The sequence below is a fragment of the Epinephelus fuscoguttatus genome, linkage group LG18 (genome assembly GCF_011397635.1).
Source record: "Epinephelus fuscoguttatus linkage group LG18, E.fuscoguttatus.final_Chr_v1".
Taxonomy (NCBI): domain Eukaryota; kingdom Metazoa; phylum Chordata; class Actinopteri; order Perciformes; family Serranidae; genus Epinephelus; species Epinephelus fuscoguttatus.
In genome coordinates this window covers 26,479,247-26,504,736 of record NC_064769.1, presented here as the reverse complement: position 1 = coordinate 26,504,736, position 25,490 = coordinate 26,479,247, and the positions used below count along the sequence as shown (strand labels likewise).

The following is a 25,490-nucleotide window of genomic DNA, read 5'->3' as shown; positions in this document are numbered from 1 at the left end:
AGAAAACCAGATGGATCACTGTTTAAATGATCAGTTCCTAGCTAACCTCTGTTCAATTCTGCTGAGATGGAAAACTTTGAAACCTGTGCACACCAGCTGAGGACCTCCAATATGGCTGCCAGAAGGCGTGCTACATCACCTGTAGTCCTGTAATACTGTCCACGTTTCCCTTCACCTCTGTTTTTTTTTGTTGTCCTTCCATCCCTCTTTCTCTATTGTCTAAGAAGAGTAACAATGAAGACTTAACAAATCCCCCCTCCAAAAAAAGCCACTAACGAACACCCCCCCACCCCACCCTCACTTGGCTTAATGAATGCCAGGCTTAATTAGAGCACCATGATGTCAGAGGCATTAATTATCAGTTGGCTTCGTTTCAGAAAACACACACTGTCTGTCTTTCTCTCTCTCTTAGTTTCTCTCTGCATCTGTTTTTCTCTTTTTGTTTCTTAGTTTCTTCCTATTTATCTCTTTTCCATGTTCGAACTGAGATTTAAAACCCTCAAGTTAAATTCAGATATTTTCTTTTAAATAAGAAGACCTGGTGTGAAATCATCATTTTAAAACATGGGTCTAAATCTGATACAAATCTGAATGGTCACATCTGAATTCATGTGACTTTTCCAAAGCTCTCCCATTAGTGGTCTGGCATAAATGATGATGATGGTGCTGCTGAACAAAGATGGCGGGCAGTTGATGAAGATTTTCAGTGGAGGCGTCCCACACACATCAACATAGAAGTGCAATCAAATGCATGTTGCAATACATCTGACCACTTATATGAAAGCTGGAAACACATGTGACACATTATCACCTAAGTTATGTCACAATGAATCTATAGGGACCAACACTCACTCAGCCTTCGACAGTGATATATTGATGAAAACACCTCGTTGGATGCAACCTGTTACTTTTAAAGGGACAGTTCACCCCAAAATCAAAGACACACATTTTTCCTCTTACCTGTTGTGTTATTTATCAACCTAGATTGATTTGGTGTGAGTGGCTGAATGTTGGAGGTATCAGGCAAAGAGACGTCAGCCTGCTCTTCAAGATAATGGTGCTAGATGGCACTCGGCATTTGGTGCTCAAAAAGCTGAATTAAAATACATTTCAAAAACACATACCAAGCCTACAGATGGCCATCGGTCAATGTTGGGCTGTCGGTGAGTCACCCTAATTGGTGCCGTGTGTCCTGTACTGTTGCTCCTCATTGGCCCTCGTCGGCTTTTTTTTTTTTTGGCTGATTCAGCATTTTGAAATTGCTGCCACTATGGCAGAGCCTGTCAGTGAATAAAATCACTCTGATTGTAAGTTTAGTTCAGCGCTCGTAAAGAGAAACAAAAGTGAAGAAAGTAGGCAAACAGCTTAAGTCAAGGGGGAGTGAGACCAAAACAAACTTGCTACATAAGGTAAGATTATTTTGCTTTGGCCACTGAGCGTTACAGTAGAAATGTTTCGTGATGGTTTGTGTTATTGTTCTCTAGCGCACAGTAAATATGCTTTGTTCTTTCAGCATTGGGTTGTGTTGTTAAAACTATCCCCGCCACTGCTGAGATTTTCCGTCATTTATGACAGAACGCTTCCCCGCCATTGACGAAATAATCCGGCAATCTGTGTTTTCAGTGTTTTACAATAGGGGGCACTGTTACACATCTTGTGAAATACTACAGCACTGCCGTGTCCAAACAAACAAAGAGGAAGACCCGCTGGAAACCAAAGGAAGATGTTGTTCACAGAAATGTAACAGCTTGTAAACTGCACAAAAATGCCGGTGCCGACGGAAAAGTTTACGGTTGCATAAGCCGTGGAGATGTTGATGACATCAGACTCCAACAATTCCTGTTTTGATCAACATTCTGAATCTGATTTGGACGAAGAAGCAAACGAGTTTGGTGGGACAAAACAGGATCGCCATGATGGTGAGACAACAGTATTGACACTTATACCTCAAAGAGAATATTATTTTCATTAGTAATATTATTATCATTATTATTTTCATTTATGCAATTCTAATTGACATGAGGAAATTTGAAAAAAAAAAAAGTAAAATTGATTCTGTACTTGAAAAGGACATTCTTTGACAAAAATGCCTTTTTCTCAGCTTTTTGTCCGAAATGTTGTTGTTGTTTTTTTAATTTATTTTTAAATTAAAATGCACAAATTCAAGTGTTAATAAAAAAAGGGAATAAGATAGAATAAAACGTTTTTGTGTTTAAAAACAGACGGTCTCTTCTTTAGTGTGATGTGGTGGCTGGCAACTTAGAAATAATACTCCGGCAGGCAAGTGTGAATGTGCTCACTGGCTAACAAGCGTCAAGACGGTATTCCACCTACCCTTTCTGAATGACAATTTCAGACAACCGCCATCTGCTGGTATGGAGAGTAATTTCCTCTCACACAGGCACAGAGCATATGTGGTGTTTGTCCCTCAGCTGTAGTCTTTGCGGTGTGTTCATGTTCAACTTCCTGGTCGACACACAGGTGACGTGAGGCAACGTAAGAGTCATCTTTTGTTGTCACTACTTCTTTGAAGTCAGTTTGATGTGTCTGGGCCTATTGACTGTGTTCCAATCATCCTAAAAGTGCTGGGTGGTGTTGAGGTCAGGGTAATGTGCAGACAAGTCAAGTTGTTCCACTGTCACGGTGAAACAGGAAGAGACCTTCCTCTAGCTGCTGCCTCACTTGGAAGCACACTACTGTCTAAAATAACACTGGACAATGCCCCAAGCTATAAAAAAACAGCTCTAGACCAACACACTTTTTATGACAACTAAGTTCTAAAAAACAGGGGAAATTTCCTTTAAGGCTTGCAATGTGAATGTAGCCTCTCCCTCTCAGATGATAAAATACAGTTCATCTTTGGCCTCTGGGAGCCACAGTTCTAACTGAAGAGCTCTCTCCCTCCCGCTCTCACTCGCACAATAAACATACTGTTTCATGCTGCACATCTCTATCTCCCTCTCTCACCTCTTACACACAAACAAGCACTCTCTCTCTGCCACACACACACACACACACACACACACACACACACACACACACACACACACACACACCGTAGCGTGGCTGGCCAGATGGGACTCTTCCACATGACCAAGCCGATCAATCAACACTGAAGGGCCCAGGTGCTACTACGCACCATTTCACAGTCTGTCACACACACACACACACACACACACATACACACAAACATACACACATGCACGCACACAAGTTGTACACACACATAGCAGCAGAGACATACAGAGATAGAAAGATAAAGGACACACAAACACACGGAGGCAGGAAAACACACACACACACACACACACACACACACACACACACACACACTCTGTACCATGAATGACCCGGGCTTGGTCTCCAGAGGCCTCATCTGGATGGATGACAGAAGACGAAAAAGACAGACAGATGGATGGATAGACAGACAGAGAGACAGACAGATGGATGGATAGACAGACAGAAAGACAAACATGAGGTGGTGGTATGTTTTAATAAGGTTACCAATAAGTAAAAGATATTTAATAGTTGTCTATTTTTTCATTACTGTACTGAAAAAAACCGAACCGTGACTTGTGTACCGAGGTATGTACCGAACTGAGATTTTTGTGTACCGTTACACCCCTAGTTCAGACTGAAATATCTTTACAACTGTTTGATGGATTGCTTTGAATTTTGATAAAGCCAATCTGCAATAGCTGTAGACCTTTAGTATTGTTCAATGCTAGGTGAAGAATCCATCCCACGAGGGCATTTTAAGGATTAAGAAGGTTTTGTCTAGATTTCTGGATGTCTTAGGTGCAGGAGTCAGGGTGTAAATCACACGATTCATGATGATAGTATATTTCAATTATTTGGACAACTACAAAATATTTGCTGACATAACAAAGTCTGCCACAATGCAGTCTTGACGTGATTCAATTCAGGGGCCTGTGACTGATATGAGACGATATCAGTAAATATCCTGATTGTCTTTTTCTTGGCTACTCCCTATCATCTGCCTAGCACTAGGCCGCTAGCACTGTTTGAATGTATAGGAAGAAGGTGTGCTTGGATGGAAACGGTGACCCAGGCCTATCTTCAAGATGATGATATGTATGGACGTTTTTACTGTGCATCTTTAATATTGGATCTTTCATCACTGAATCAATATCACAATCCAGATCGATGTATCATCACACCCCTTTACAGGACCATTTCTCTGTATTAAATGGTAAAAAAGTCCCCCAACCCATACAACAACATTTTGTTTTCCTACCCTCTTATATGACCCACAGGACCGTTTTGTTAAATTAGTGCCCCTACTGGTGGATGACAGAATATCTTGTATACAGAGTTTAATGGTTGCAGTTTTAAACACATGGTGCTTGGGCAGTGGCTTCCAGTGTCAGACTCCTACGAAAAAAGTCCTTTAACATCAGCAGGATATGCAACTGGTCACTGTTAGTTTAATGGCATCTGAGGGAAAAGCACCAGGACAAGAATGAAAGTTAAGGTGACGAAAGTCCGAGTAGGGTGGACAGGAGGTGTGGTTGATGGGTCCAAAAAACATCACCTTTCACCCAGGTAAACGGCAACAACGAACACACCCAGGGTACCTTGCAATTCCTATCTGGATGTGGAAAGTCCATGAGCACAAGTCAATATGTGATGAGGTTGGTCCCCCTGATTTTGTGGATCAAGGTTTGCAAACCTGAAAAAGCTATTTATTGAACCACCAGTATTTTAGATTTTCCTTCATATACTTTGTAAACAGCTCCATCAACAGTCATTTTAACCCATTTGTGCCACACACGTAAACCTAGACCAGCCTTGCAGCATGAAAAGGAATAAGTTGACCCAGCCATTGAGCTCATCATTCAGTATCTGCACATAAATAAAAAGGATTTCTTGATTGAAGGAGTGGTAATTCCCAAATCTCAATCTGTAGGCTTGAACCCCACCAACAGCACCTGCCTCTAGAATTAAAGACCTACAGCATAGCTGTTGCTCAGCTCCACTATTCCTTTTATTAGCCTTTTCAAAAAATGATAATTAACTCTGACAGTTCTTTAAGAAGCCTAAAAGCGTTCCTCGCAAAATTATCCAAGACATTTCCCCCTCCCCGATCAGGAACCCCGAATTGCTCCCCGATGAACCGCTGCTTTCAGAGTGTACGTTTTACATCTCCACCCTCCGCCCTCTTGCCTTGACGAGACCTATTATTACTATGTCAGATCTAATTACACAGACAATTTACGTGTGATACACAGCCCCTTCAAAACAATAATATACTAAATACTCTGCAGTGGCTTACATTGTGCGTCCGTGTTAATGCACTGAAGTCAGCGCAGCACTAATCAATGCATGACATCCATTCAAAAAATACTCTGAGAATGAGACGGTGGCTGTTCAGTTTCAATCAGCAGGGACAATGGAAACAAAATCTCCGAGGGCGGAGCGGGGAATGAAGGATGTTAAAAGAAAATATGTCTTTATTTTGAGGCATTTCATTTCTTAACTGTCATTAATTTTAATTCACTGACCTGGTTTTATTTATTGCTGTTATTTTGACTGCTCACTCCTACTTGCTCCTGATGTGCTTTTGTCTCTTTACTTTGTGCATTTTTTATGTTTAAAATCCTGGTTTGCCTCTAAAATTAAATCAAAATGTATGTTGCTGATCTTTCATTTATATTATTTTAATAATTCTGTATGGAACAAAATCTTGACTCAAAGGTCCTCTCATGGACTTCATTTAGGTAATGGAGCTGGCTCAGCTGCTGATATGTTACCTAAGTGAACCTGTTATAACAGGTGACTTCGTAACTCTGTTCAAACAATTCAAATAATAATTTCGTTATACCATTATAACAGACACATCATTTAAGTAATTTATTTAATGACAATGTTACGCATCTTTGACATCAGCTTCTCAAATGTGAGGATTTACTGCTCTTCTTTCTGAAGTGAATATCTTTGGTCTTTGGACTGTTAGCTGAACAACAGATTAAGGGCACTTTCACACCTGCCCTGTTTGGTTAGGTTCAATTGAACTCAAGCTTGTTTGCCCTCTAAGTGCGGTTCATCTAGGCAGGTGTGAACACAGCAATTGCACTCAGGTGGGCACCAAAACAACCGGACACATTGTTTGGGTTAAACATGAGCATGTTACAGTCCTGGAGGATTATTAATGTGCACCTCCTCCTGTACTGCCTTAATATGCACATTCAGCACATCCAATGCATCAAAACATTGTTTTCTAGTTGGAGCCGCGCCTCGTTTTCAAACTGTATGGTTTGACTAAAATGAACAATGACAGCAATATAGTCCACGATGAGCAGCGCTAAAATCAACCTGCGTAGTTGTCCCTCCATTGTGACATTAGAAAGTGTCACATTTATCTTGCAAGTGTACTCTTCTTCAACGTTTTGTTTACTTCCTGGATTTTTCCCACATGGAAATTCTGACCAATCAAGAGCAGCTTTCTCGCACACGGCATTTGATCTGGTCCGCTTGTAAATGCTGCCGTGAGAACACGAACCAACTCTAGGCAGTTATACAGCTTTGTAACAAATTAATCCCTGATTTGGACCAAAGCAAGACGACTAGGTCTGAAAGCACCCTTAGATTTTACTATTTTGTGGCTTTTAATAAACTAAACAATTTATTAATTGAACAAATACCTGCAAGATGAATTGATAATTAAAAAAATGCAAGTTACAGCCCTAAAACCTTGCTTAAAATTTTGTTACTTTTAGAAGTTGTCATTTGTCACCCCATCTCTCCTCTCCTCTCATTTCCTCCTCTCATTTCCTTCCCTCCCCTCCTTTATGTTTAAACATTCTGAACACAAAGACCCAGACCCAGCAGGGAGGGACAGGGGGACGACCTTGGCACCACACCCAGCTGAGGTGAGGGGCTGCTGGGGTAGAGAGGGAGACAGGAGGGCCCGGTCTCGGTGGAGGACAGATAGGGTGAGAGGAATAGAGGGTGATTAAGAGACGGAGGGAAAGAAAACAACAAAAAGAGAGACAGAGGACGGGAAAAGGAGAAAAGGACATGAAGGGTAGAGGAAGTGTGAAAGGATAAGGAAGAAGAGTGAGGAGAGGAAAAGATACGTATGAAGAGAGAAACGGTGAAAGAGAAAGCGAAAAAAAGATGAGCAGGAGAAAGGAGAACCAGATTCAAAGCGAAAAACCTAAAAATGAAACAAAGACAGAGACAGACAGAAGAAAAGAAGGAACGGGAGAGAGAGACAGATATGTATTTCTATATAAAGTGTCCAGATGTGACCTCCTCAGAGGGGGTCCAGCCTCGTGGCTCAACACTCATTAATAAGGTCACGCAGAGGTGAGACAGACGGCTGACTCACTACATTTCAACAAAAACAACAAGAGGAGGAGGAGGGACACAAGATCATCAGGTTTATACCAGCTCTCTATACTAAGCGGTTCTCTTTTTGATGTGTTTGTATAATATATAACAGCATTCCAATAGGATTAAAAATAGTGACCTCTGAAACAGGATTTTTAGGTCAATGTTGATACAAACTACAGCCTGAATAATACATTAGTGGCTGATATTCATGGATGTAATTTTTTATTTGTTTCAATCTTTTTATACTGTCTACATTCAAATTTACTGTATGATATTCACTGTAATTTGTAGTGTTTGCAAATGTTGCATCTTGTTCATTGAATACATGTGGAAAGAAAAATACAAAAAACTGAACACTGTGATTTTGGCAGGAGTTAGCGTTGAATCTTTGTGTTGACCAGCAACCTCTGTGTGCAAACAATCTTGATAGTTGGGTTGCCATGTTCCTAACAAAGCTGGCTGTTTTTTAAGGAGTCATCGCTCTGTTTCTAGCTCCTTTTTAGACACCAAGCAGGTTTTTTTTTAAGGGCTTTTTGCTGTTTCCACAAAGGTGGAACCAGCAGCAGTTGTGTTTTACCCAGACATCACTGTGTTTCCAGCAGCTCTTTTCAGCCAACAAACATGGCTTTATTTAGTGACCCGTTACTGTGTTCGCACAGGGGAAAATGCCACCAACAACAGTTGTTTTTCACCGAGACATTGCTGCATTTCCAGCAGCTTTTTAGCCACCAGACATGGTATTTTTTTAGCGACCTGTTACTGTTTGCACCAGGGAAAGTGCCACCAACCGCAGTGGGTCTTTACCGAGACATCACTGCATTTCCAGCAACTTTTTAGCACCCAAATGTGTTTTTTTAGCGACCTGTTACCGTGTTTCCACAGGGGATAGTGCCACAAAAAGCAGCTGTTTTTTACAGAGACATCACTGCATTTTCAGCAGCTTTCTAGCCACCAAAGTTGGTATTTTTTGCGACCTGTTACTGTGTTTCCACTGGGGATAATGCCATCACCAGCAGTTGTTTTTTTACTTAGACACTGCTGCATTTCTAGCGGATTTTTAGCCAACAAACGTGTTTTTTTTGGTTTGTTTGTTTTTAGCAACCTGTTACTGTTTGCACCGGGTAAAGTGCCACCAGCAGGAGTTGTTTTTTATCGAGACATCACTGTGTTTCCAGCGACTCTTTTCAGCCAACAAAGGTGTTTTTTTATTTAATGACCCATTACTGTGTTTCCACTGGGGATAATGCAACCACCAGCAGTTGTTTTTTACCAAGACTTTGCTGCATTTCCAGAGGCTTTTTTTTTTTTTTTTTTTTTAAGCAAGCTGCTACTGTGTTTTTAATGGGGATAGTGCCACAGAAAGTGGTTGTTTTTCACTGAGACATTACTGCGTTTTTAGCTGCAATAGTGCCACCAAAAGTAGGTACTTTAAGCCAAGACATAATCTTGCAGAAAACTAAAATGGTAACATTTGTGCTGCTGACTGGGTTGGCTATGCTATGCTGAAGTCAGGATAAATGCACACTGGAAGCACAGAGATGAAAGTGCTTCTCTGGTCGGATGTTGATCGAATAATACGAACAAGAGAATTCTCCTTTTAGATGCCCTTTCAAAGCAATACACCCTTAACAATCTGAGAGGCTGCTTGCTGACGATCAGTGAAAAACTGAGGCTGTATCCAAAAATGGTAAGAACTGTGCAGCAGAGCAACTTTTGTGGAAACATGCTCTGTGTTCTGCCACCTTTTCTTGGACAAATCAAGTTTTTAAATGACAGAATGAAAGCAGTAGAAGCTGCTGTTGTGCATCAGAATCAGACTGAAGCTACGTTAGATCGTTTATTTATAACAGAACAGAATGTGCTTACAAGCTGAAACCACTGAGCTTCTCATTTACCATGTAGGTGACAGTTACGGGGGCAGGGGGAGGGGGGCTCAGGGTGGTGCACCTGCTCTGCGAAGCAACAACACACAGGTACACACACACACACACACACACACACACACACACACACACACACACACACACACATACTGTACAACCACATATACACATACATGAAAGCTCGAATCACATAATACCTCAACATTGTAACACACAAGAACACACTCTTTTACACAAAGAACACACACACACACACCCCTACATCTAACCACATGAAGACCGCATTCATAAAGAAGCTTACATCACACACTCAGACACTGACACAGTAACCTGCCAACTTGCACAGAAACACACACACACACACACACACACACACACTGGCTTCACAAATTCACAGACAGACCCAATAATCATTAAAACACACACACGAAGACACACACAAAAACACACATTAATGCATCACACAACTGCAGATGTACTTATATAAACATATATGTAAGTGCAAGTCCACATTTACACACATCTATGCATAAAACACACACACATCTTCTGATTGCTTTTCTGTGTGTGTGTGTGTGTGTGTGTGTGTGTGTGTGTGTGTGTGTGTCGGCAGATTAATCTAGTGGGGTCGCTGAGATGACACTAATCCCTTCGCTGATTATCTAGAGCATAACATCACTCTAATCTGATAGTGGGGGGGTTAAGAAAGACAGACAAGGTTAGAGAGGGGGAGAGAGTGAGAGGCTGCCTTCACACTCAACATGTTCAGGTTGGGTTCATTAAACTCTGCTGTGTTTCTTTCTTCTTTCAGTTTGAGTTCACCTCAGGTGAGAATGAATACAAAGTCTCACACCTGAAAATAATTGGACTACCTTTAATTACAGAAGAAAAATATTCTTATGCTTGAAACAGCTTGAAAGAACTATATGATGTCCAGACTGATGCTTCCTGCTCAGATGTTAAGGGAACGTGTCCTAGGTGCTTAGATCACAGTATAAAGGCTGTTTGCTTTGGTGACTTATTACTAAAACTATGCAATGAATACTTTCCTCTTTTAACAGTCTTTTAACTTAAACTCTGATGAAACATCGACTTTGATGCACTAGCTTTTTAATCAGCAATAGAGACTTTTGTTTTTGTTGTTATCAGTGTATGGCTGCAGGATTATAGCCAAAATGACAATCACGATTATTCCGATGAATGTTTAGACCACAATTATTTTTCACAATTACAACGGACAAAATATTTCTATCGCACTTTTACATTTAAATAAATGGAGTACTGATTTCACCTCCATGTTATGCTAAATTACTGATAAGAGAACAAATGTTTGCATAAAAAAAAAGACAAAAAATAATCTTCTTCACCTGAATTTGGTGCATCTCCTAAAGGCAAAATATAAATAATGAATGAATGTATGAATGAATTAACCTTATTTATGGAGCACCTTTCATGCACAATATGCAGCACAAAGTGTTTTACAATTCAGTGGCAGAGACAAAAATTAAAGCCATACAATTATACAACACTCATTCAAGGAGAAATGAGAAGGATAAATTAATTAATATATCAATCCATTAATTGACCAAATAATTAAAAAATACATAATAAAATATTAAAACAGATAGCTGGTAGATATAGGCTACATAATAAAAAGATATGTTTTGAGTCGTTGTTTAAAACTTTAAAAACTCATGATCACGCATGCCTCAAAGAGAAGACTGAGGGACTGACTGTGACTCTTGTTGCAAAGAAACACTCATAACTGCATGTAGCATGTAGACCTACTTGCTTTATATCAGCACATTACACTGATATCTAAACCAAACATCACAGTAGGCTATGATATAATTCATCCGGCGAAAGTAGATCCCAGTATACACTGCACAGTGATTTACTATGTTCTGTAGTTTTTTTTGCACAAATAAGTCACGGATTAGTTAAATAGTAAAAGACTCTATAAACCAACAAATGTACATTAATTAAAACAAAAACAGGGCAACTGAATGCTTCCATTCACATGGCGGGTATCGAATGAAGTAGCATAAAAAGGTATCAAATGAAATACTGTATTGGTATTGGTATCGCTTTAAAAGCCCAAACACACTAAGCCAACATCAAAGAACAACCGAAAAACCATATTCACCCTGCACAAGTGAACAATAACAAAAATGACGGTTTCAGCAAAAGAGATCAATGGCTTTAAGATAATCTTACCTTATATAACAAGTTTGTTTCAATCTCACACCCTCATGACTTCAGCCAATTGTTTACTTTCCTCACTTCCATTTCTCTTCTGTTGCATTGAGCTGAACTGCTAATCAGAGTGATTTTATCCACCAACATCCCCAACACTAATTTAACATGCTGAATCACCTGGAAAAAAAGCCATCGAGGGCCAATAGTGTAGGACACACCGCAAAAACTAAAGTGCCCAATGACCTGACATTAACCAGTGGCTGACCCCCAGCTTGGTGTGTCAGTGCATTAAGGGTTTTGGTATTGGTACTGGTAGCATATTTACCCAGCCCAACCAACCAACCATTTAGCAACACCATAATGACCAATAATGCTTTAGCAACTACTACAACTTATTGAAAATCCATTTCAACCTTTAAGCCACGACATAGTACCCACCTATCAACAGCCTCCTAAGTGACTCAACCAACCTGTCTAAGTAATTTTTGTCTGGTTTGAGAGGGTAACATCTTTTTTTCATAATGTTCTTTATCTCAACTGCCTCAGGCTGTCAACACTGGTGAAAGTCAAGTCTGTGCATCAAGTAAAAACTTAATGAATATTTTCTCCTCACCCATTTGTGTGGCCAACGTTTGTAGAAAGTAGTCAAGTTGGGTCACTCTCTGGCACTTAGAACAAACCATCACTGATATCAATGAAAGCTCTGTGGTTTTAGCACTGATACCCAAACGCTACATTTTCCATCAGGGCGCTCAAGAAAAGAGGAAAAGCCAACAGACATAGGAGACAATGTGATTTACCCAGATCAGAACAGTCACAGGTAGAAAGTGAAGAGGATGTGCGTGTGTGTGTTCCATATCCCTGGCTGTCTCTGTCTCTTAGTGTTATCATTATCAAAGTAAATTGCGGCTCCCGTGTGCCAGATGAAGAATACAATATTTCCATTTCTGACTCTGCGTCGCCTCTTCCCTCTCTGCCTCTGCAGCTACATACCATAATCACAACACTGTCACAACACATCGCACATACTATGGATCATTCCAGCAGAGAGGCACAAATCTGAAGTTTTGCATTTCTTTTCTTTTGTTTTATTGTATTTATTTATTTCATAATCCGCAGTGTGGATTCACAAGTAAGTAGACTGTCACAAGAATTAGCTACATTTCTAAGATTAGATTTTTTTTGTTTGTTTTACTTTGTTTGAAGTTGTTTCAGCTGATCCGAGTTAGAACAAGGTACTTTTCAAAGAGAAACTCACTTAACATGTGTTAGCACAAATGAAAACTTTCTTCTAAAACCCAAAGTTTTGGAAATACAACCAAAAAAATCTTATAGACTGTGCCTTTTTCCCTGTTTCAGTCTTTCAGTCTAGAAATGTTTTTTTTTTTTAATTAATGAAAGGACGACATGACATCTTGCCGAAAGTGAAGTTTAAAAATTTCTATCGCCCCCTGGTGGCTGGTTGCAGTATAGGTCCCTCCATGTTAGCCGATGGGACCTGGGCCAAAGTAATAAATCAAAGTATGCATCAAATAAATTTTTCCCAAAGATGGTTTCTGTCATTTTCACAGTTCATATCAGTCTAATGTATGTTCAAGTGTTCATTTTTCTGATGAGCTTAGTTTTGATTAGATATTTGATGCTATAAAGAAAGGGGGTCAACGTCATGATTGACAGCTGTATGTGTCAATCAGTGTGCTTGCAGTTGGACGGACAGGTGTATGGGCTGTAACTCCACACTGCAGAGATTGCTATGCAGATTCTAGTTCTAAATGACATCACTGGCATAAGATTGCAATGGTTGTATCCAGGATATACTGGCGTCATTTTTGTACCAAGGGAGGAAGTGGAGACACTTTGCTCATCTTTACAAAGCCTTCCCTGAAGAGTTAAGGTTTTTTAGCAGCCGGTACACTTTAGCAGCAGTATGAGAGGCGCTGGGCTGGGGCATTTTTTGATGCTCTGAACAACTGCTATAGTATGAATAGCAAGGAAGTATGCATAGGGTGGATGGAAGAGGAGGTGGATGGGCCCAACAAGCACAGGACTTTGACCCATGAGTACGCTGTTTGTGTCCCATGCAAAACTAAAAGTCAATCGAGTTACGTTAAAAATAATGCAGTGTGTAGCATAATACGAAGTTACATTACATTAGTAACAGACATACTTTAAGCCAAACCATCTTGGGTTTTTTTAACCCTAACCATCTACTTCTGTTGCCCAAACCTTGAAAGTAAACCTTAAAACTATTTTTTTTTTTTTTTTTGTTACCATGGTATACTTTGAAACGGGACTTTGTGCATTCATTTTCTGTAACATGCAAATTCCGCACAGAAGGACTCCACCACCCTGGGGCTCGAATGGAAACCCTCTTGCTGTGAGGTGACAATGCTAACCAAACAAACTTAGGTCTTCATTTTTTTTTTAACCTTAACCACGTACTTCTGTTGCCTAAACCTTGAAAATAAACCTTAAAACACACAAAAGTGAAAATGTGTTTGTTCTTGTCAAGGTGTCCACAAACTTTTAGCCTTAGACTGTATCCACAACTATGGTCCCATTACTGGCTGGTAGCAGTCTTTACATCTCTCTCAAAACACACATCTAAAATACCACACAATCCCCCCAACAAATACTTGAAAACTGCGTTTACTCTTGTGGCTTCAGAATGAAGGGTTCAAGATCATGTGTTTCACAAGAGAAAGAGTGAAAAACCAACAAATGACAGGAAGAGAGCAGGTAGAGCCAGAGAGCTGAGAGCTGACGTCTTCCATATTTGATGCATCCAGTCAAAGGTAATTAAGCTGTGAGCATGTGTGTGTGTGTGTGTGTGTGTGTGTGTGTGAGAGAGAGAGAGGCAGATTATCTGTGTCAGTGGCCATTTGCTCACAACTGGCGCCACATCGGAGAGAGCCAGAGGCAGAGAGCATCATGGGTAAATGAGCACACACTGCCTAGCGTTTTCCACACAGCGGGCCGAGGGAGAGAGAGAAATTGCATGCCAGATGACCTGTCTCCTCCAGTGTACGATAGTGTTTCACTAATTCTCTGCACACACACACACTCTCTCACACACACACACACACACACACCATCAGATCAAAACCCAGCAAAGCAGTGAATCCAAACTTTTTTTTGTAAAATAATGCAACACCCATACACACACATACACACACACATACAGTCTGTGATGTACCTGTTAGCCTGCTGGAGTTGGTGTACGGAGGTGAGAGGCTGTCATGTGACGCCATGTACTGTGACCCATCTGCATAACTCTGGAAAGAGACAGACAACATTTATATTTTTTTATTATATGTACTTTTCATGACTGTTAGCAGCAGCAGAAGTTATTATAATAATAATTTCAACGGTACAGGCAACAGCATATCAGGAGTAGTACTATCTGCGGTGATATTAGTACTAACAGTAGTAAGACACGGCCTCGTCTGTGTCTTGTAATACAGAAAATCCAAAATTCTGGGAAATATGTTTACTTGCTTTGTTGCCAAGAGATGAGAAGACTGACATCCCCCTCATATCTGAGCACTAAATGAAGATACAGACAGCGGGCAGTCAATTTAGTTTAGCATAAAAACTGAAAGCAGGGGGGACAGCCAGCCTCCAGTACATAAGATATAATGAAATATAATATGTTATCAGTGAGCTTTAAAGGTTCTGTTAAGATCTTTTTACCTTTGGACAGAGTAAGGCTTACAGTGATAGCTGTATCTATTTTCTCATCTAACCCTCAGCAAGAAGACAAATAAGAGTATTTTCCACAATATTGACACATTAATTAAGTATTTCTGGGCAATTTTAAAGTCTTTACTTCAGATGGTAGGCAGATTTTTGGAGCTGGTTGAGGACAGAGACAAGGACTGATGTGTGTGTGTGTGTGTGTGTGTGTGTGTGTGTGTGTGTGTGTGTGTGTGTGTGTGTGTGTGAATGTTAAGAGGGAGTGTGAAAGAGAGAGGGGAAGAGACAGTGGAAGGTGGACTACTGCACGCTTGTTTTGTCATTTTCTGATCCGCCAACCCAAACCCCTGATATTTTTCGTAAGCTTACCGATCAACTTGCTGGTCAACCCACAGGACTTGCTGGTTGTGAGTGAACCAGCACATAAAGCAAGATTTATACTTCTACTTTGAATCAACGCCGTAGCCTGACATGTACCTCCCCACATATGTAACTACACGTTGTGCTGACGCAGACCTCCTGTCTATTTTTGTAAGCTGAAACCATTTCCCTCAGTGGAAAAAAAGCTTTTACTTACTATAATTTAAAGACAATAGAATCAACTAAACTTAACAGCACAGAAACCAAGCCGCTGACTAGTGTTTTGGAGGTGTAACTGCAGAGTGACACAGACACACCACCGCATCATAGCAAGTATAAATGCTCACAATGGCGTAGACTCGGCATAGAGCCGACACTAAGCTGACTACTACTCAGCATGTAGTAGCAGTTCTAATGGTAGTATTGGCAATAATAGTAACATTAAAAATGCTAAAAGCAATTGCATTTAACAGTAATTACGGTAAAGAAAACATAATAGTAGAGTTGTTGTTATCTACCTTGGAAGAACGACTTCCACTCGCCCATGACCCTGCGCCCGTTCTCTCCTCCATATCTGCAAGAAGAGAAAAAGAGAGAAATTTAAATAACAAGAAACACATAGCTATAAAGTTTAGGAAAGTAGAACTGAGACGTAATAATCCAAAGTAAGAAAGAAAGTAATTTTTTGCAATACAGTTTGGGAAAATAAGAGATCCTGAAAATTCAGTTCGTTTATGTAATGCAAGAAGTTTATACTTCAAGGATGAAGAAGTATGAAGATACAGTACTGTCATCATCAACACTAAAAAATGAAAGTTAAAAATTCTCCCTTTTAACAAAAGGAGGGAATACAAAAATCCATCTTGCAATTATTGTACTTGATGTTTCAAATCAGTTTTTTATTTATCATATAACGCTTACTGAGAGGCTGCTGAAGTAAACATATTTAGTCCTCAGATCCACATTTTAATCACTCAAACAATCATGTGAGCGATCACCACTTTCATTACATCACTTCCAACACTTAACACTACATACAATATTACTGTGCAGTGTCTATAATCAACTACTGCAGAGTAGATCATTCTCTCTCCACTCTCCATGTCATTAAACATTATTGATTATGATTGTGGAGCCTTTAATGTGTCTTTGTTTAATGTAATGGTCCTTTAAGCCTTCTGCCAACAAATAATCCTCCCCTCTCATTACACTGCATCCATCATGTCATATCTGTCGAAGGTCAGCCTGATGCCTGAGAGGTCACGGGTCACCTGGTAATGGTACTGGATGGAAAGTCAGGGGATCACTGAAGTTATTACAATTAATTCTGAGGGGGACATGAATGTCTTTACAAAATGAACGGCAATCCCTCTAATACAGACATTTCACTAAAACGCACAGGTGTTAACCTCATGGTGGCGCTAGAGGACAACTCAGGGGATCACGAACGTCAGTAGGCTTCATCCTTGGGGGACAATGAATGTCAGTATTCAACTGCATGTCAATAGTTGTTAAGATATTTCAGTCAGGACCATAATGGTAAATTGACTGGCATATTTAACCACAACCAACCTAAGCTTAATAAACACAGTAATACAGTTCAGTGCTCTTACAACAAGAGTAAAGATCTGGAAGGACAAATTACAAAATGTGTGACTTTGACACAGGATCCAGCAAATCACATCCTCCTACATCTCCAATCCATTTGCCAGAAGAAAATGTGGGCACTATACATTTCTGCAAACCACCAATTTGTTACATTTGCATGTTTTACACCCATGATATCAACATTTCAAAAGTGATGTAGTGTATACGTTGACTTTGTCATTGGGAGGTGGACTGGATGATGGATGGTGTGTCACCAGACCTACAAACAACAAAATCAATCGTGATTTAGCAAGTCATTTCAGTTTCTCCAGCAGCTTTTTGGGCACTAAACTTGGTTGCTTTTTAGCAGCCTATTGGAAATAGCACCAAGAAAAGCTGCTGCTTTTACCAAGACATTGTTGCGTTTCCTGCTGGGAAAGTGGTACAAAATGCGATTATTCTTTCTAGAGACAGTGCTGCATTTCCAGAAAGGTTTGTGCCATCAAAACCAGGTATTCTGAGCCAAAACACGTTCTTTTTCTAGCCATAATCATATGGTTTTTGTGCCTAAACCTAACCACACATTTAACCACAACGCTGTCGAAACGTAAAGTTTCTGCTACATAATAACAGACAAATCTAAAGTACTAGTGGTTAGCACAAATACCAACATCTATTCTGGCAGTTGGGTTGACATCTACTACCAACAATGACCACAATCTTTTCTTGACCAGAACAAAGTGGTTTTAGTTTTCAAAACTTTCATTAATGACAGTGGTGGCTGATAAGAAAAGAGCCATATGAATCCTTTTTGTACGAGCCATATGACGATTTATTTAACCAGGAAGTGCCATTGAGATGGAAAATCCCTTTTACAAGAGAGACCTGGGCAAGGTAGCAGCCAATCAGAACACATTCAAAATGCAACCAATACAACATATAACACAAAAATCCACTATGAAACAACTATTCAAACACAGTGGCCTCTTATGGAAAACAAGCACATGTCTCCGTCACCACAATCTTTATGATGCCCCAGTTTTCCCCAGATCAATTAAAACCTACGGTGCATTATAAAGCAACCACTTGGAGGAGCATAGCTGATCACTACCAGAGCTGACACACAGAAAGGTGCAAAGGTAAGCTGTAAGTTTGCCCAATATTGCTTAATAGATAAAAATATACCAGTGCTGTTGTCTGTGAGTGGTCAATGACCAACCTACCAAATCATAAAGGTAAACTGGACGCACAAAAGTCCAAACACACACTGCCATCAACAGAGAAAGACAGGAAGGGATGTGTTTTGTACATGACAGGTAGATCAGTTCATCCAGGTTGACTGAAATGTGCAAACACAGCTCTTGCTTACAGCACACACTCACACACACACACACACACACACACACACACACATGCTCGCAGTCGTCTCATGTATTGTAGTGCTCAAATCTCTCCTCAATAGGCTCTCCATTGTGTCAGTGTGTGTATAGTGAGCAGCTTACATTCATTGTCGAGTCATTTGGAATGTCAGCTTATCTGTGTTTGAGTGTGTGTGTGTGTGTGTGTGTGTGTTGATGTTAGTACAATAGAAATAAACTGGTTCAGTTACAAAAAGCCTTTTGGAGTCAAACCAAAAGTCGTTCATCAACACTAGCTTTGGGCTGCATATTTGTAGACAATAATATAATATAATAGAATGTACAGAACATAATTTTAGCAGGATTAATGAAGATTACGCAAAAACATTTGATGGTAAATTGGATTTCAGAAACATATATTTAAACAGCAGTAACGCATACCTCACAGTCATTTGGGCTGATAGAAGAGAAATCTAATAACCAGTTCAAAAGAATCAGCTGATGAACACCTGAGTTTAGGGAACACACACTTGAACGGCACACTTGATAAGTAATTTTAAAATCTAGGGAACACACATAAGATTACGTGGATTCAGGGATTAAACACTTAGTCAGATGAATGTAGATGACCAGACGTATTAAGGCTGCAGACAGTTGATCAATTAAATTCATGAAACATCCACTTGATCAGTTAGCTTTAGGAACATTTGATCAGGTAGCTTTAGGAACATCCACTTGATCAGCTAGCTTTAGGGAGCATACACTTGATCATCTATCTTAAGGGAACATCCACTTGATTAGTTAGCTTTAGAGAACATACACTTGATCAGTTGGCTTAAGGGAACATACATTTGATCAGTTAGCTTCAGGGAGCATGCACTTGGTCAGCTAGCTTTAGGGAGCATACACTTGATCAGTTAGCTTTAGGGACATCCACTTGATCAGCTAGCTTTAGGGAACATCCACTTGATCAGTTAGCTTCAGGGAGCATGCACTTGATCCACTAGCTTTAGGGAGCATACACTTGATCAATTAGCTTTAGGGAGCATGCACTTGATCAGCTAGCTTTAGGGAACATCCACTTGATCAATTAGCTTTAGGAACATCCACTTGATCGGCTAGCTTTAGGGAACACCTACTTGATCAGTTCGCTTTAGGGAAATACACTTGGTCAGTAAGCTTGAGGGAACATACACTTGATCAGTTAGCTTTAGGGAACATACACTTGATTAGTAAGCTTAAGTGAACATACACTTGATCAGTGGGATTTAGGAAACAGGCACTTGAATAGGGGATTCTGGAAAAACACCCTAGATTTATTTGGTTTAGGGAACACAGACCTGGTTAGATAGATTTAGGGAACAAATGTCATGATCAGCCTGATATTAAAAACCATTCAAAAACCAAAAAAAAAAATTACTCAAGAAATGAATGAATTGGTTCTAAAATCACTGGCATTTTGAGAAATAGAGCCCCTTAAGCTGATCAATATGTTCTAATATAATTTGAATATTCAAAATAAAAATACATTTTGGTGGGTTTGTATTTTATCATACTCTGGATGTGTTACATTTACACATACTGTACTCTTTACAACACTTTGGCAACACATATGTTTTTGTCCTGCAAATAACGTCTGTCTAAAAACAGGAGAGGAGAAGAGAGGGGAGGAAAATGAAATAAAAGTCGAGCAAGGGAGTTTAATGATGGCTGGTCCAGATGCAAGAGGAGTGGAAGTGAAGGTGGGGAGAAAGAGGATGAGGAGGGCAGCAATTAAAGGAAGCATCCTTCAGTACTGAAAAGTAAGAGGAGGAGAGAGATTGAAAGAGAGGGAGGAGAGGAAGAGGAGGAGGAGGGAGAAATACATCTTGGTGTGCAGGAGTTAAAAGACGTGGAGGAGGAGGAGAGAAGGAGGAGAGAAGGAGGCGTCCATGTGTCCTGCACCTGATAAGGCCTCCGATTGAGGGCTATAAATTACAGCAGAGAGAGAATTTACACACAAGCAGGAAAACACACTCTTGAAAGCACACATACACACATCTCTCTCTCCCTCTCTCTCTCAAGCACACACACACTCTCTCACACACACACGTACACACACACGTGCACAGTGCAGGTCATCTATCATCAGTTAATGAACTTAGACTGACAGACAGCTCCATGTCTCTCACACTGATCCTATTAAGACCTGCTTGACACAAAACAGACTCCTATTAATACAGTTACCCTCTGTGTGTGTGTGTGTGTGTGTGTGAGTGTGTGTGTGTGTGAGAGTGAGTGCGTGTGATCACTGAGGACAAAAACAGGCCTGTAACTGAGTATGACCATTGAGCCGCTCTTTGTATTATTATAAAAGAGATGTTTGTGCGTGTGTGTGTGTGTGTGTGTGTGTGTGTGTGTGTGTTCAGTGAAGCTTGTCTATGAAGACAAAAAAAAAATCAGGAATTGTATTTGTTATTCTGCTGGTACAGTGCAAAGGCAGATATCTCATCTCACTGTTGGTCGAGGAGAATAAACATAACATTTTCTCCTGAGGGGAAGGGGACACCAAAGGTGATGCCAAAGGTATTGTAACTATTACTGTTCTATTAGATTCCTCATGATGCAGATTTTAGTACGGACAAAAACATTATGGTGTTTCAGAAAAAATGTTTCAAGTGTCCTGTCAGACTTCTTCCTTCAACACCTGCAGGCATATTGTACAATAGGATGTGTGATTTGATCATAGCTCTGTGTTTCCCTTATTATTTTTACAAACTTACAACTTTTTTAATGCCAAAAAATAAGAAAAGATCAAATGTCCAATCATTCATAAACTGTGTGGCACTATTCTAAAACATAATTTATGTGCATGTACCGGAGCACAGGAGAGGAGAGACAGTTGAAATAAACATTACTTTAGTTCACGACAACTTGTACATAAAATTAAATAAAAGCGAGTTTCCGAGATTTACAGACATCAATCGCTACGGGTGCTTTCAGACCTAGAGTTGTCTTGCTTTGGTCTGAATCAGGGACTAATTTTGCTCCAAAGTTGTATAATTGCCTAGAGTTGGTTTGTGTTCTCACGGCAGCATTTACAAGTGGACCAGATCAAATGCCTTGTGTGAGAAAGCTGCTTTTGGTTGGTCAGAATTGCCATGCAGGAAAATTCCAGGAAGTAAACCAAACGTTGAAGAAGAGTACACTTGCAAGATAAATGTGACACTTTCTAATGTCACAATGGAGGGACAACTACGCAGGTTGATTTTAGCGCTGCTCATCGTGGACTATATTGCTGTCATTGTTCATTTTAGTCAAACCATACAGTTTGAAAACGAGGCGCGGCTCCAACTAGAAAACAATGTTTTGATGCATTGGATGTGCTGAATGTGCATATTAAGGCAGTACAGGAGGAGGTGCACATTAATAATCCTCCAGGACTGTAACATGCTCATGTTTAACCCAAACAATGTGTCATGTGACTGCAGTTGGTTCAGATCAAGGTCAGAACATGTTCTCACCACAAACGAACCGCACCAGAGTTCGTTTGTAACCGGACTGAGACCACCTCTTCAAGAAGGTCTCGGCACGGTTGTTTTGGTGTGCACCCGAGTGGGATTGCTGTGTTCATACCTGCCCAAACAAACTGCACTTATGAGGCAAAGAAACTTGGGTTCGATTTAACCAAACCAAACAGGGCAGGTGTGAAAGCACCCTACAATTTGAATGTTTTGGAATTCATTTTATAATATCAAACATATTCCTCTCTCCCAGATGAAAAGCAAGAAAGGAAGAGAGACACAGAGAGAAGAAGGGAAAAGAGTCTCTACTAACATTGACAATGAGAGTGTCGGCTGACTTAAATGAACAGGGCCAATGTGGGTTAACTTAATGGGCATTGACAGGACTGCGTAATATACCTTTGGTGTATAAAATAACTGTATCCTAACTGCACTGCATTCTTTAATCTTTGATAATCTGGTCATGGGTCACACACATCTCTTGTCCGTGTCCAGGTGCCGTCTCACTTCCTTTTCCCTCGAGGGATGTTGGGCAGTGGACCAAACCACTGTGACACATAATCTATTGAAACATAAAAACGCAACATAATTACGTCTGTAATTATCACAAGTTCTTTCAATGCAATTATTCTAGTTGTGTTTACCTCCACGATTATTCCCTTTTTAGTGATAAACTGCCAAAACAATGCCAAAATTCTCACTTTCTCATTCACCTGATGACGCACATAAGGTGTTTACTGTGGTTACCACATGATATTGCAAAATATCATAGATAACTTCCTTGATAGTTCCAATCACCAAGAGATGAAACCAACAGTAGTTTATCCTTGAAAATCCTGCTAAAATCACATATCGATCCTACACAAAATCCTGTAACTGTTTGGTATAACTTTCATGTCACAATTAATCAGAAAGTCCTACAGAAACTGAAGCCCATCTTTTGAAGCAGTCTCAGCCAGTTTCTTTGGTCTGCACCAGAGCTTTCAGACAGCCACAACGAACTAAACCAAACAGGCAAGGGCACCAGAGTTCATTTGAATTGTGTGACACTTAATATACTAGGTGACTGGATACACAAGCAATGAGCTTCTCTTCACTGACAAGAAATTCAGACCAAAAACAAAAGACTCTTTGGGTTTCTGTGAAGCCAATCACTAAGACAAATATCACTCTGCAATCAACTGCACACTGGCTGCTGGAAAATGTCATTTAACTGTTTGAGAGATGGTGTTACCTGCAACAGATATTCACCATGAAGACTGTTCTTTTTTCCACCATGATGTTGTGTATGCAAGGTAACGTGAAAGCATGTTGACAACCTTCACAAACACACACACATTCACACACACACACGATGATGGTGATAAATGGTCTCTGATTGACAGAAATGAGGACAGTGGTCATGCTGCGAGAACATCAAGTGTGTGTGTGTGTGTGCACCTGTGAGAGCTCTATAGCCCCACTGTTCTCATCTGGTCCCCAACCAAAGTCTATAATTAACCGTAGGCCTTCCCCATCCCCCCAACAACACACACACATCACAGCGTGTGGTGATCAGAAGAGGCTCTGACAGTCATCAGACCTGTTTAGGTATTTTTCTAATTCTTCAAATCCGACACACTCACTCAAACATTTCCTGTTTACTGAAATGTTCCTGAAAATTAAAAACGTAATTGTCTATATTCATATCGTTTTGAATGAAAATTATCATCAGAAGTCGACATATGGGCCTCGGCTTTGTATAAAGACCCAATGAAACACAATAGATAAATCACAATAATGGTAAAAGATAAATAAATACAATAAAAAGAGCTCTGTGTGAGTGGTGATATTAAAAACATTTTGTTTCTACACAAGATGAAACAGACACTCTGGTGGTTTTCTAACCTTCATATTCACTGGAGATACCCTGAAGACTCTTTTCCAGCCAAACTCAACTGCGTAAATCAAACAGATTTACACCTTCCCAACTGGGAACATTTCAGACACTACATCTCCCATGAAAACGACCACAGCCATAATGAGCTATAACAGCCTTGAAGACAACATTTATTGGAAATGACTTGAGACTTAACTGAGCTGTACGTCCAAACGAAAATCAAACCAAACTCTCTGGTATTTTTTTTTTTTTTTTTTTTAGCTTCTGAAAAGTGAAGTGTAAATTTCCTGTTGGTTTGGAACAAGTGGACGCCAGCAGGGCTCAATGTTCAAGTCAGACATGATGCGCTTCAAGCTGCTGTTCCTCTAATGCTGCGCTGAGAAAAAAAAAAAAATCAGACTTTGCTGTTATCATTTTCTCTTCAGGGAGTTTGCTCACAGTTTTTATAAGGTGTTTAGGGCCGCAACTAATGATTACATTTTCATTATTAAATTAGCTGTCAATTACTTTCTTGATTAATCGTTTAGTCTGTAAAATGTCAAAACAGGTTGTAAGCCTCCGCCAACCAGTCAAGTTGCAGTTTACATCCATGTCTGTTGAGACTTATAGGTTGCAATGACAGTTGTCAATGCTTCAAATATGGACGTTGCTGCAAAGAAGCCACAAATCATAAGATGTGGATGCTTCATGCACAACTTCAACCTGGCAGCATAGAAGATCAATACAATCAGCACAGTTTCAAACACCCAAGATTAGTGTCACCCTTTCAGTATCTGACCAAATGTCTCCCCTCCTGGTCCTGAGTAATGATGTTGAATAATGTTTTTTTATGCAGGATTACACTTGGACGTCAGCTCTATGCAGAGTTTACGCACGTGGCCTCCACTGTTGTGAGCATTTATACTTGTGCAGTGGTGTGTCTGTGTCACTCTGCAGTTACACCTCCAAAACACTAGTTGGCTGTGGGGTTTCTGTGAAATGTTGTAAATTGTAGTTGATTCTAAACACACATCAAACATGGCTTAATAGAAACAATTTCAGACACAAGTACATAAATAACTTGCAGCATTCACAGACAAACACTTGTCTTTATCTGGACATATTTTCCCCACAAATACAATGTGCTAACGTTTTTAGCACAAGTCTATGGCATTTACATTGTATAAATTAGCCTAGCGGAGTGGTGGACTTTTCCTCTACTCATATGAAGCCAGGGACAACAGCAACATTTAACAAAGGTAATGTCATATAATTTGGTTCCATTACAACTCACAAGGTTCACTGACAAAACAACAGTCATATACTAAACACACTGCCCAAAGAAATATAACATGCTAACGTTATTAGCACAAGCCTATGGCATTTTACATTGGATAAATTAGCTTAGCAACTAGCAGAGATTTTCTCTACCCCTGTGAAGCCAGGATGAATCACACACAAGACTAATAATGCTATATTTGTGGAGGCTTTATTGTCTTGACAATTTATTGTTTCTTATCTGTGAAATTAAAGTAAATAAAAGCTTTGTTTCCACTGAGGGAAATGGTTTCAGCCTACAGAAATAGACAGGAGGTCTGTGTCACAGCAATGTATTTGACGCAGAAGTATAAATCCTGCATTGCGCAGAGCATTATGATGTCATAGTGAAGTTGACCTTTTGGATATA

General features: G+C 40.0%; 1 protein-coding gene across 12 annotated transcripts in view; it reads right to left on the bottom strand.

Annotated features, from left to right (window-relative positions):
- LOC125878605 (transcription factor 4-like) overlaps positions 1 to 25,490 on the bottom strand; it is a 306,833-nt gene that overhangs the window by 216,215 nt on the left and 65,128 nt on the right. For all 12 annotated transcript variants that reach the window (XM_049559908.1, XM_049559905.1, XM_049559898.1 and 9 more), the window contains 2 exons: positions 16,016 to 16,071; positions 14,638 to 14,716 (listed from right to left, as the gene is read on the bottom strand). In XM_049559908.1, coding sequence (XP_049415865.1) covers positions 14,638 to 14,716; positions 16,016 to 16,071 — 135 coding nt within the window. The remainder of the gene's footprint in view (positions 1 to 14,637; positions 14,717 to 16,015; positions 16,072 to 25,490) is intronic.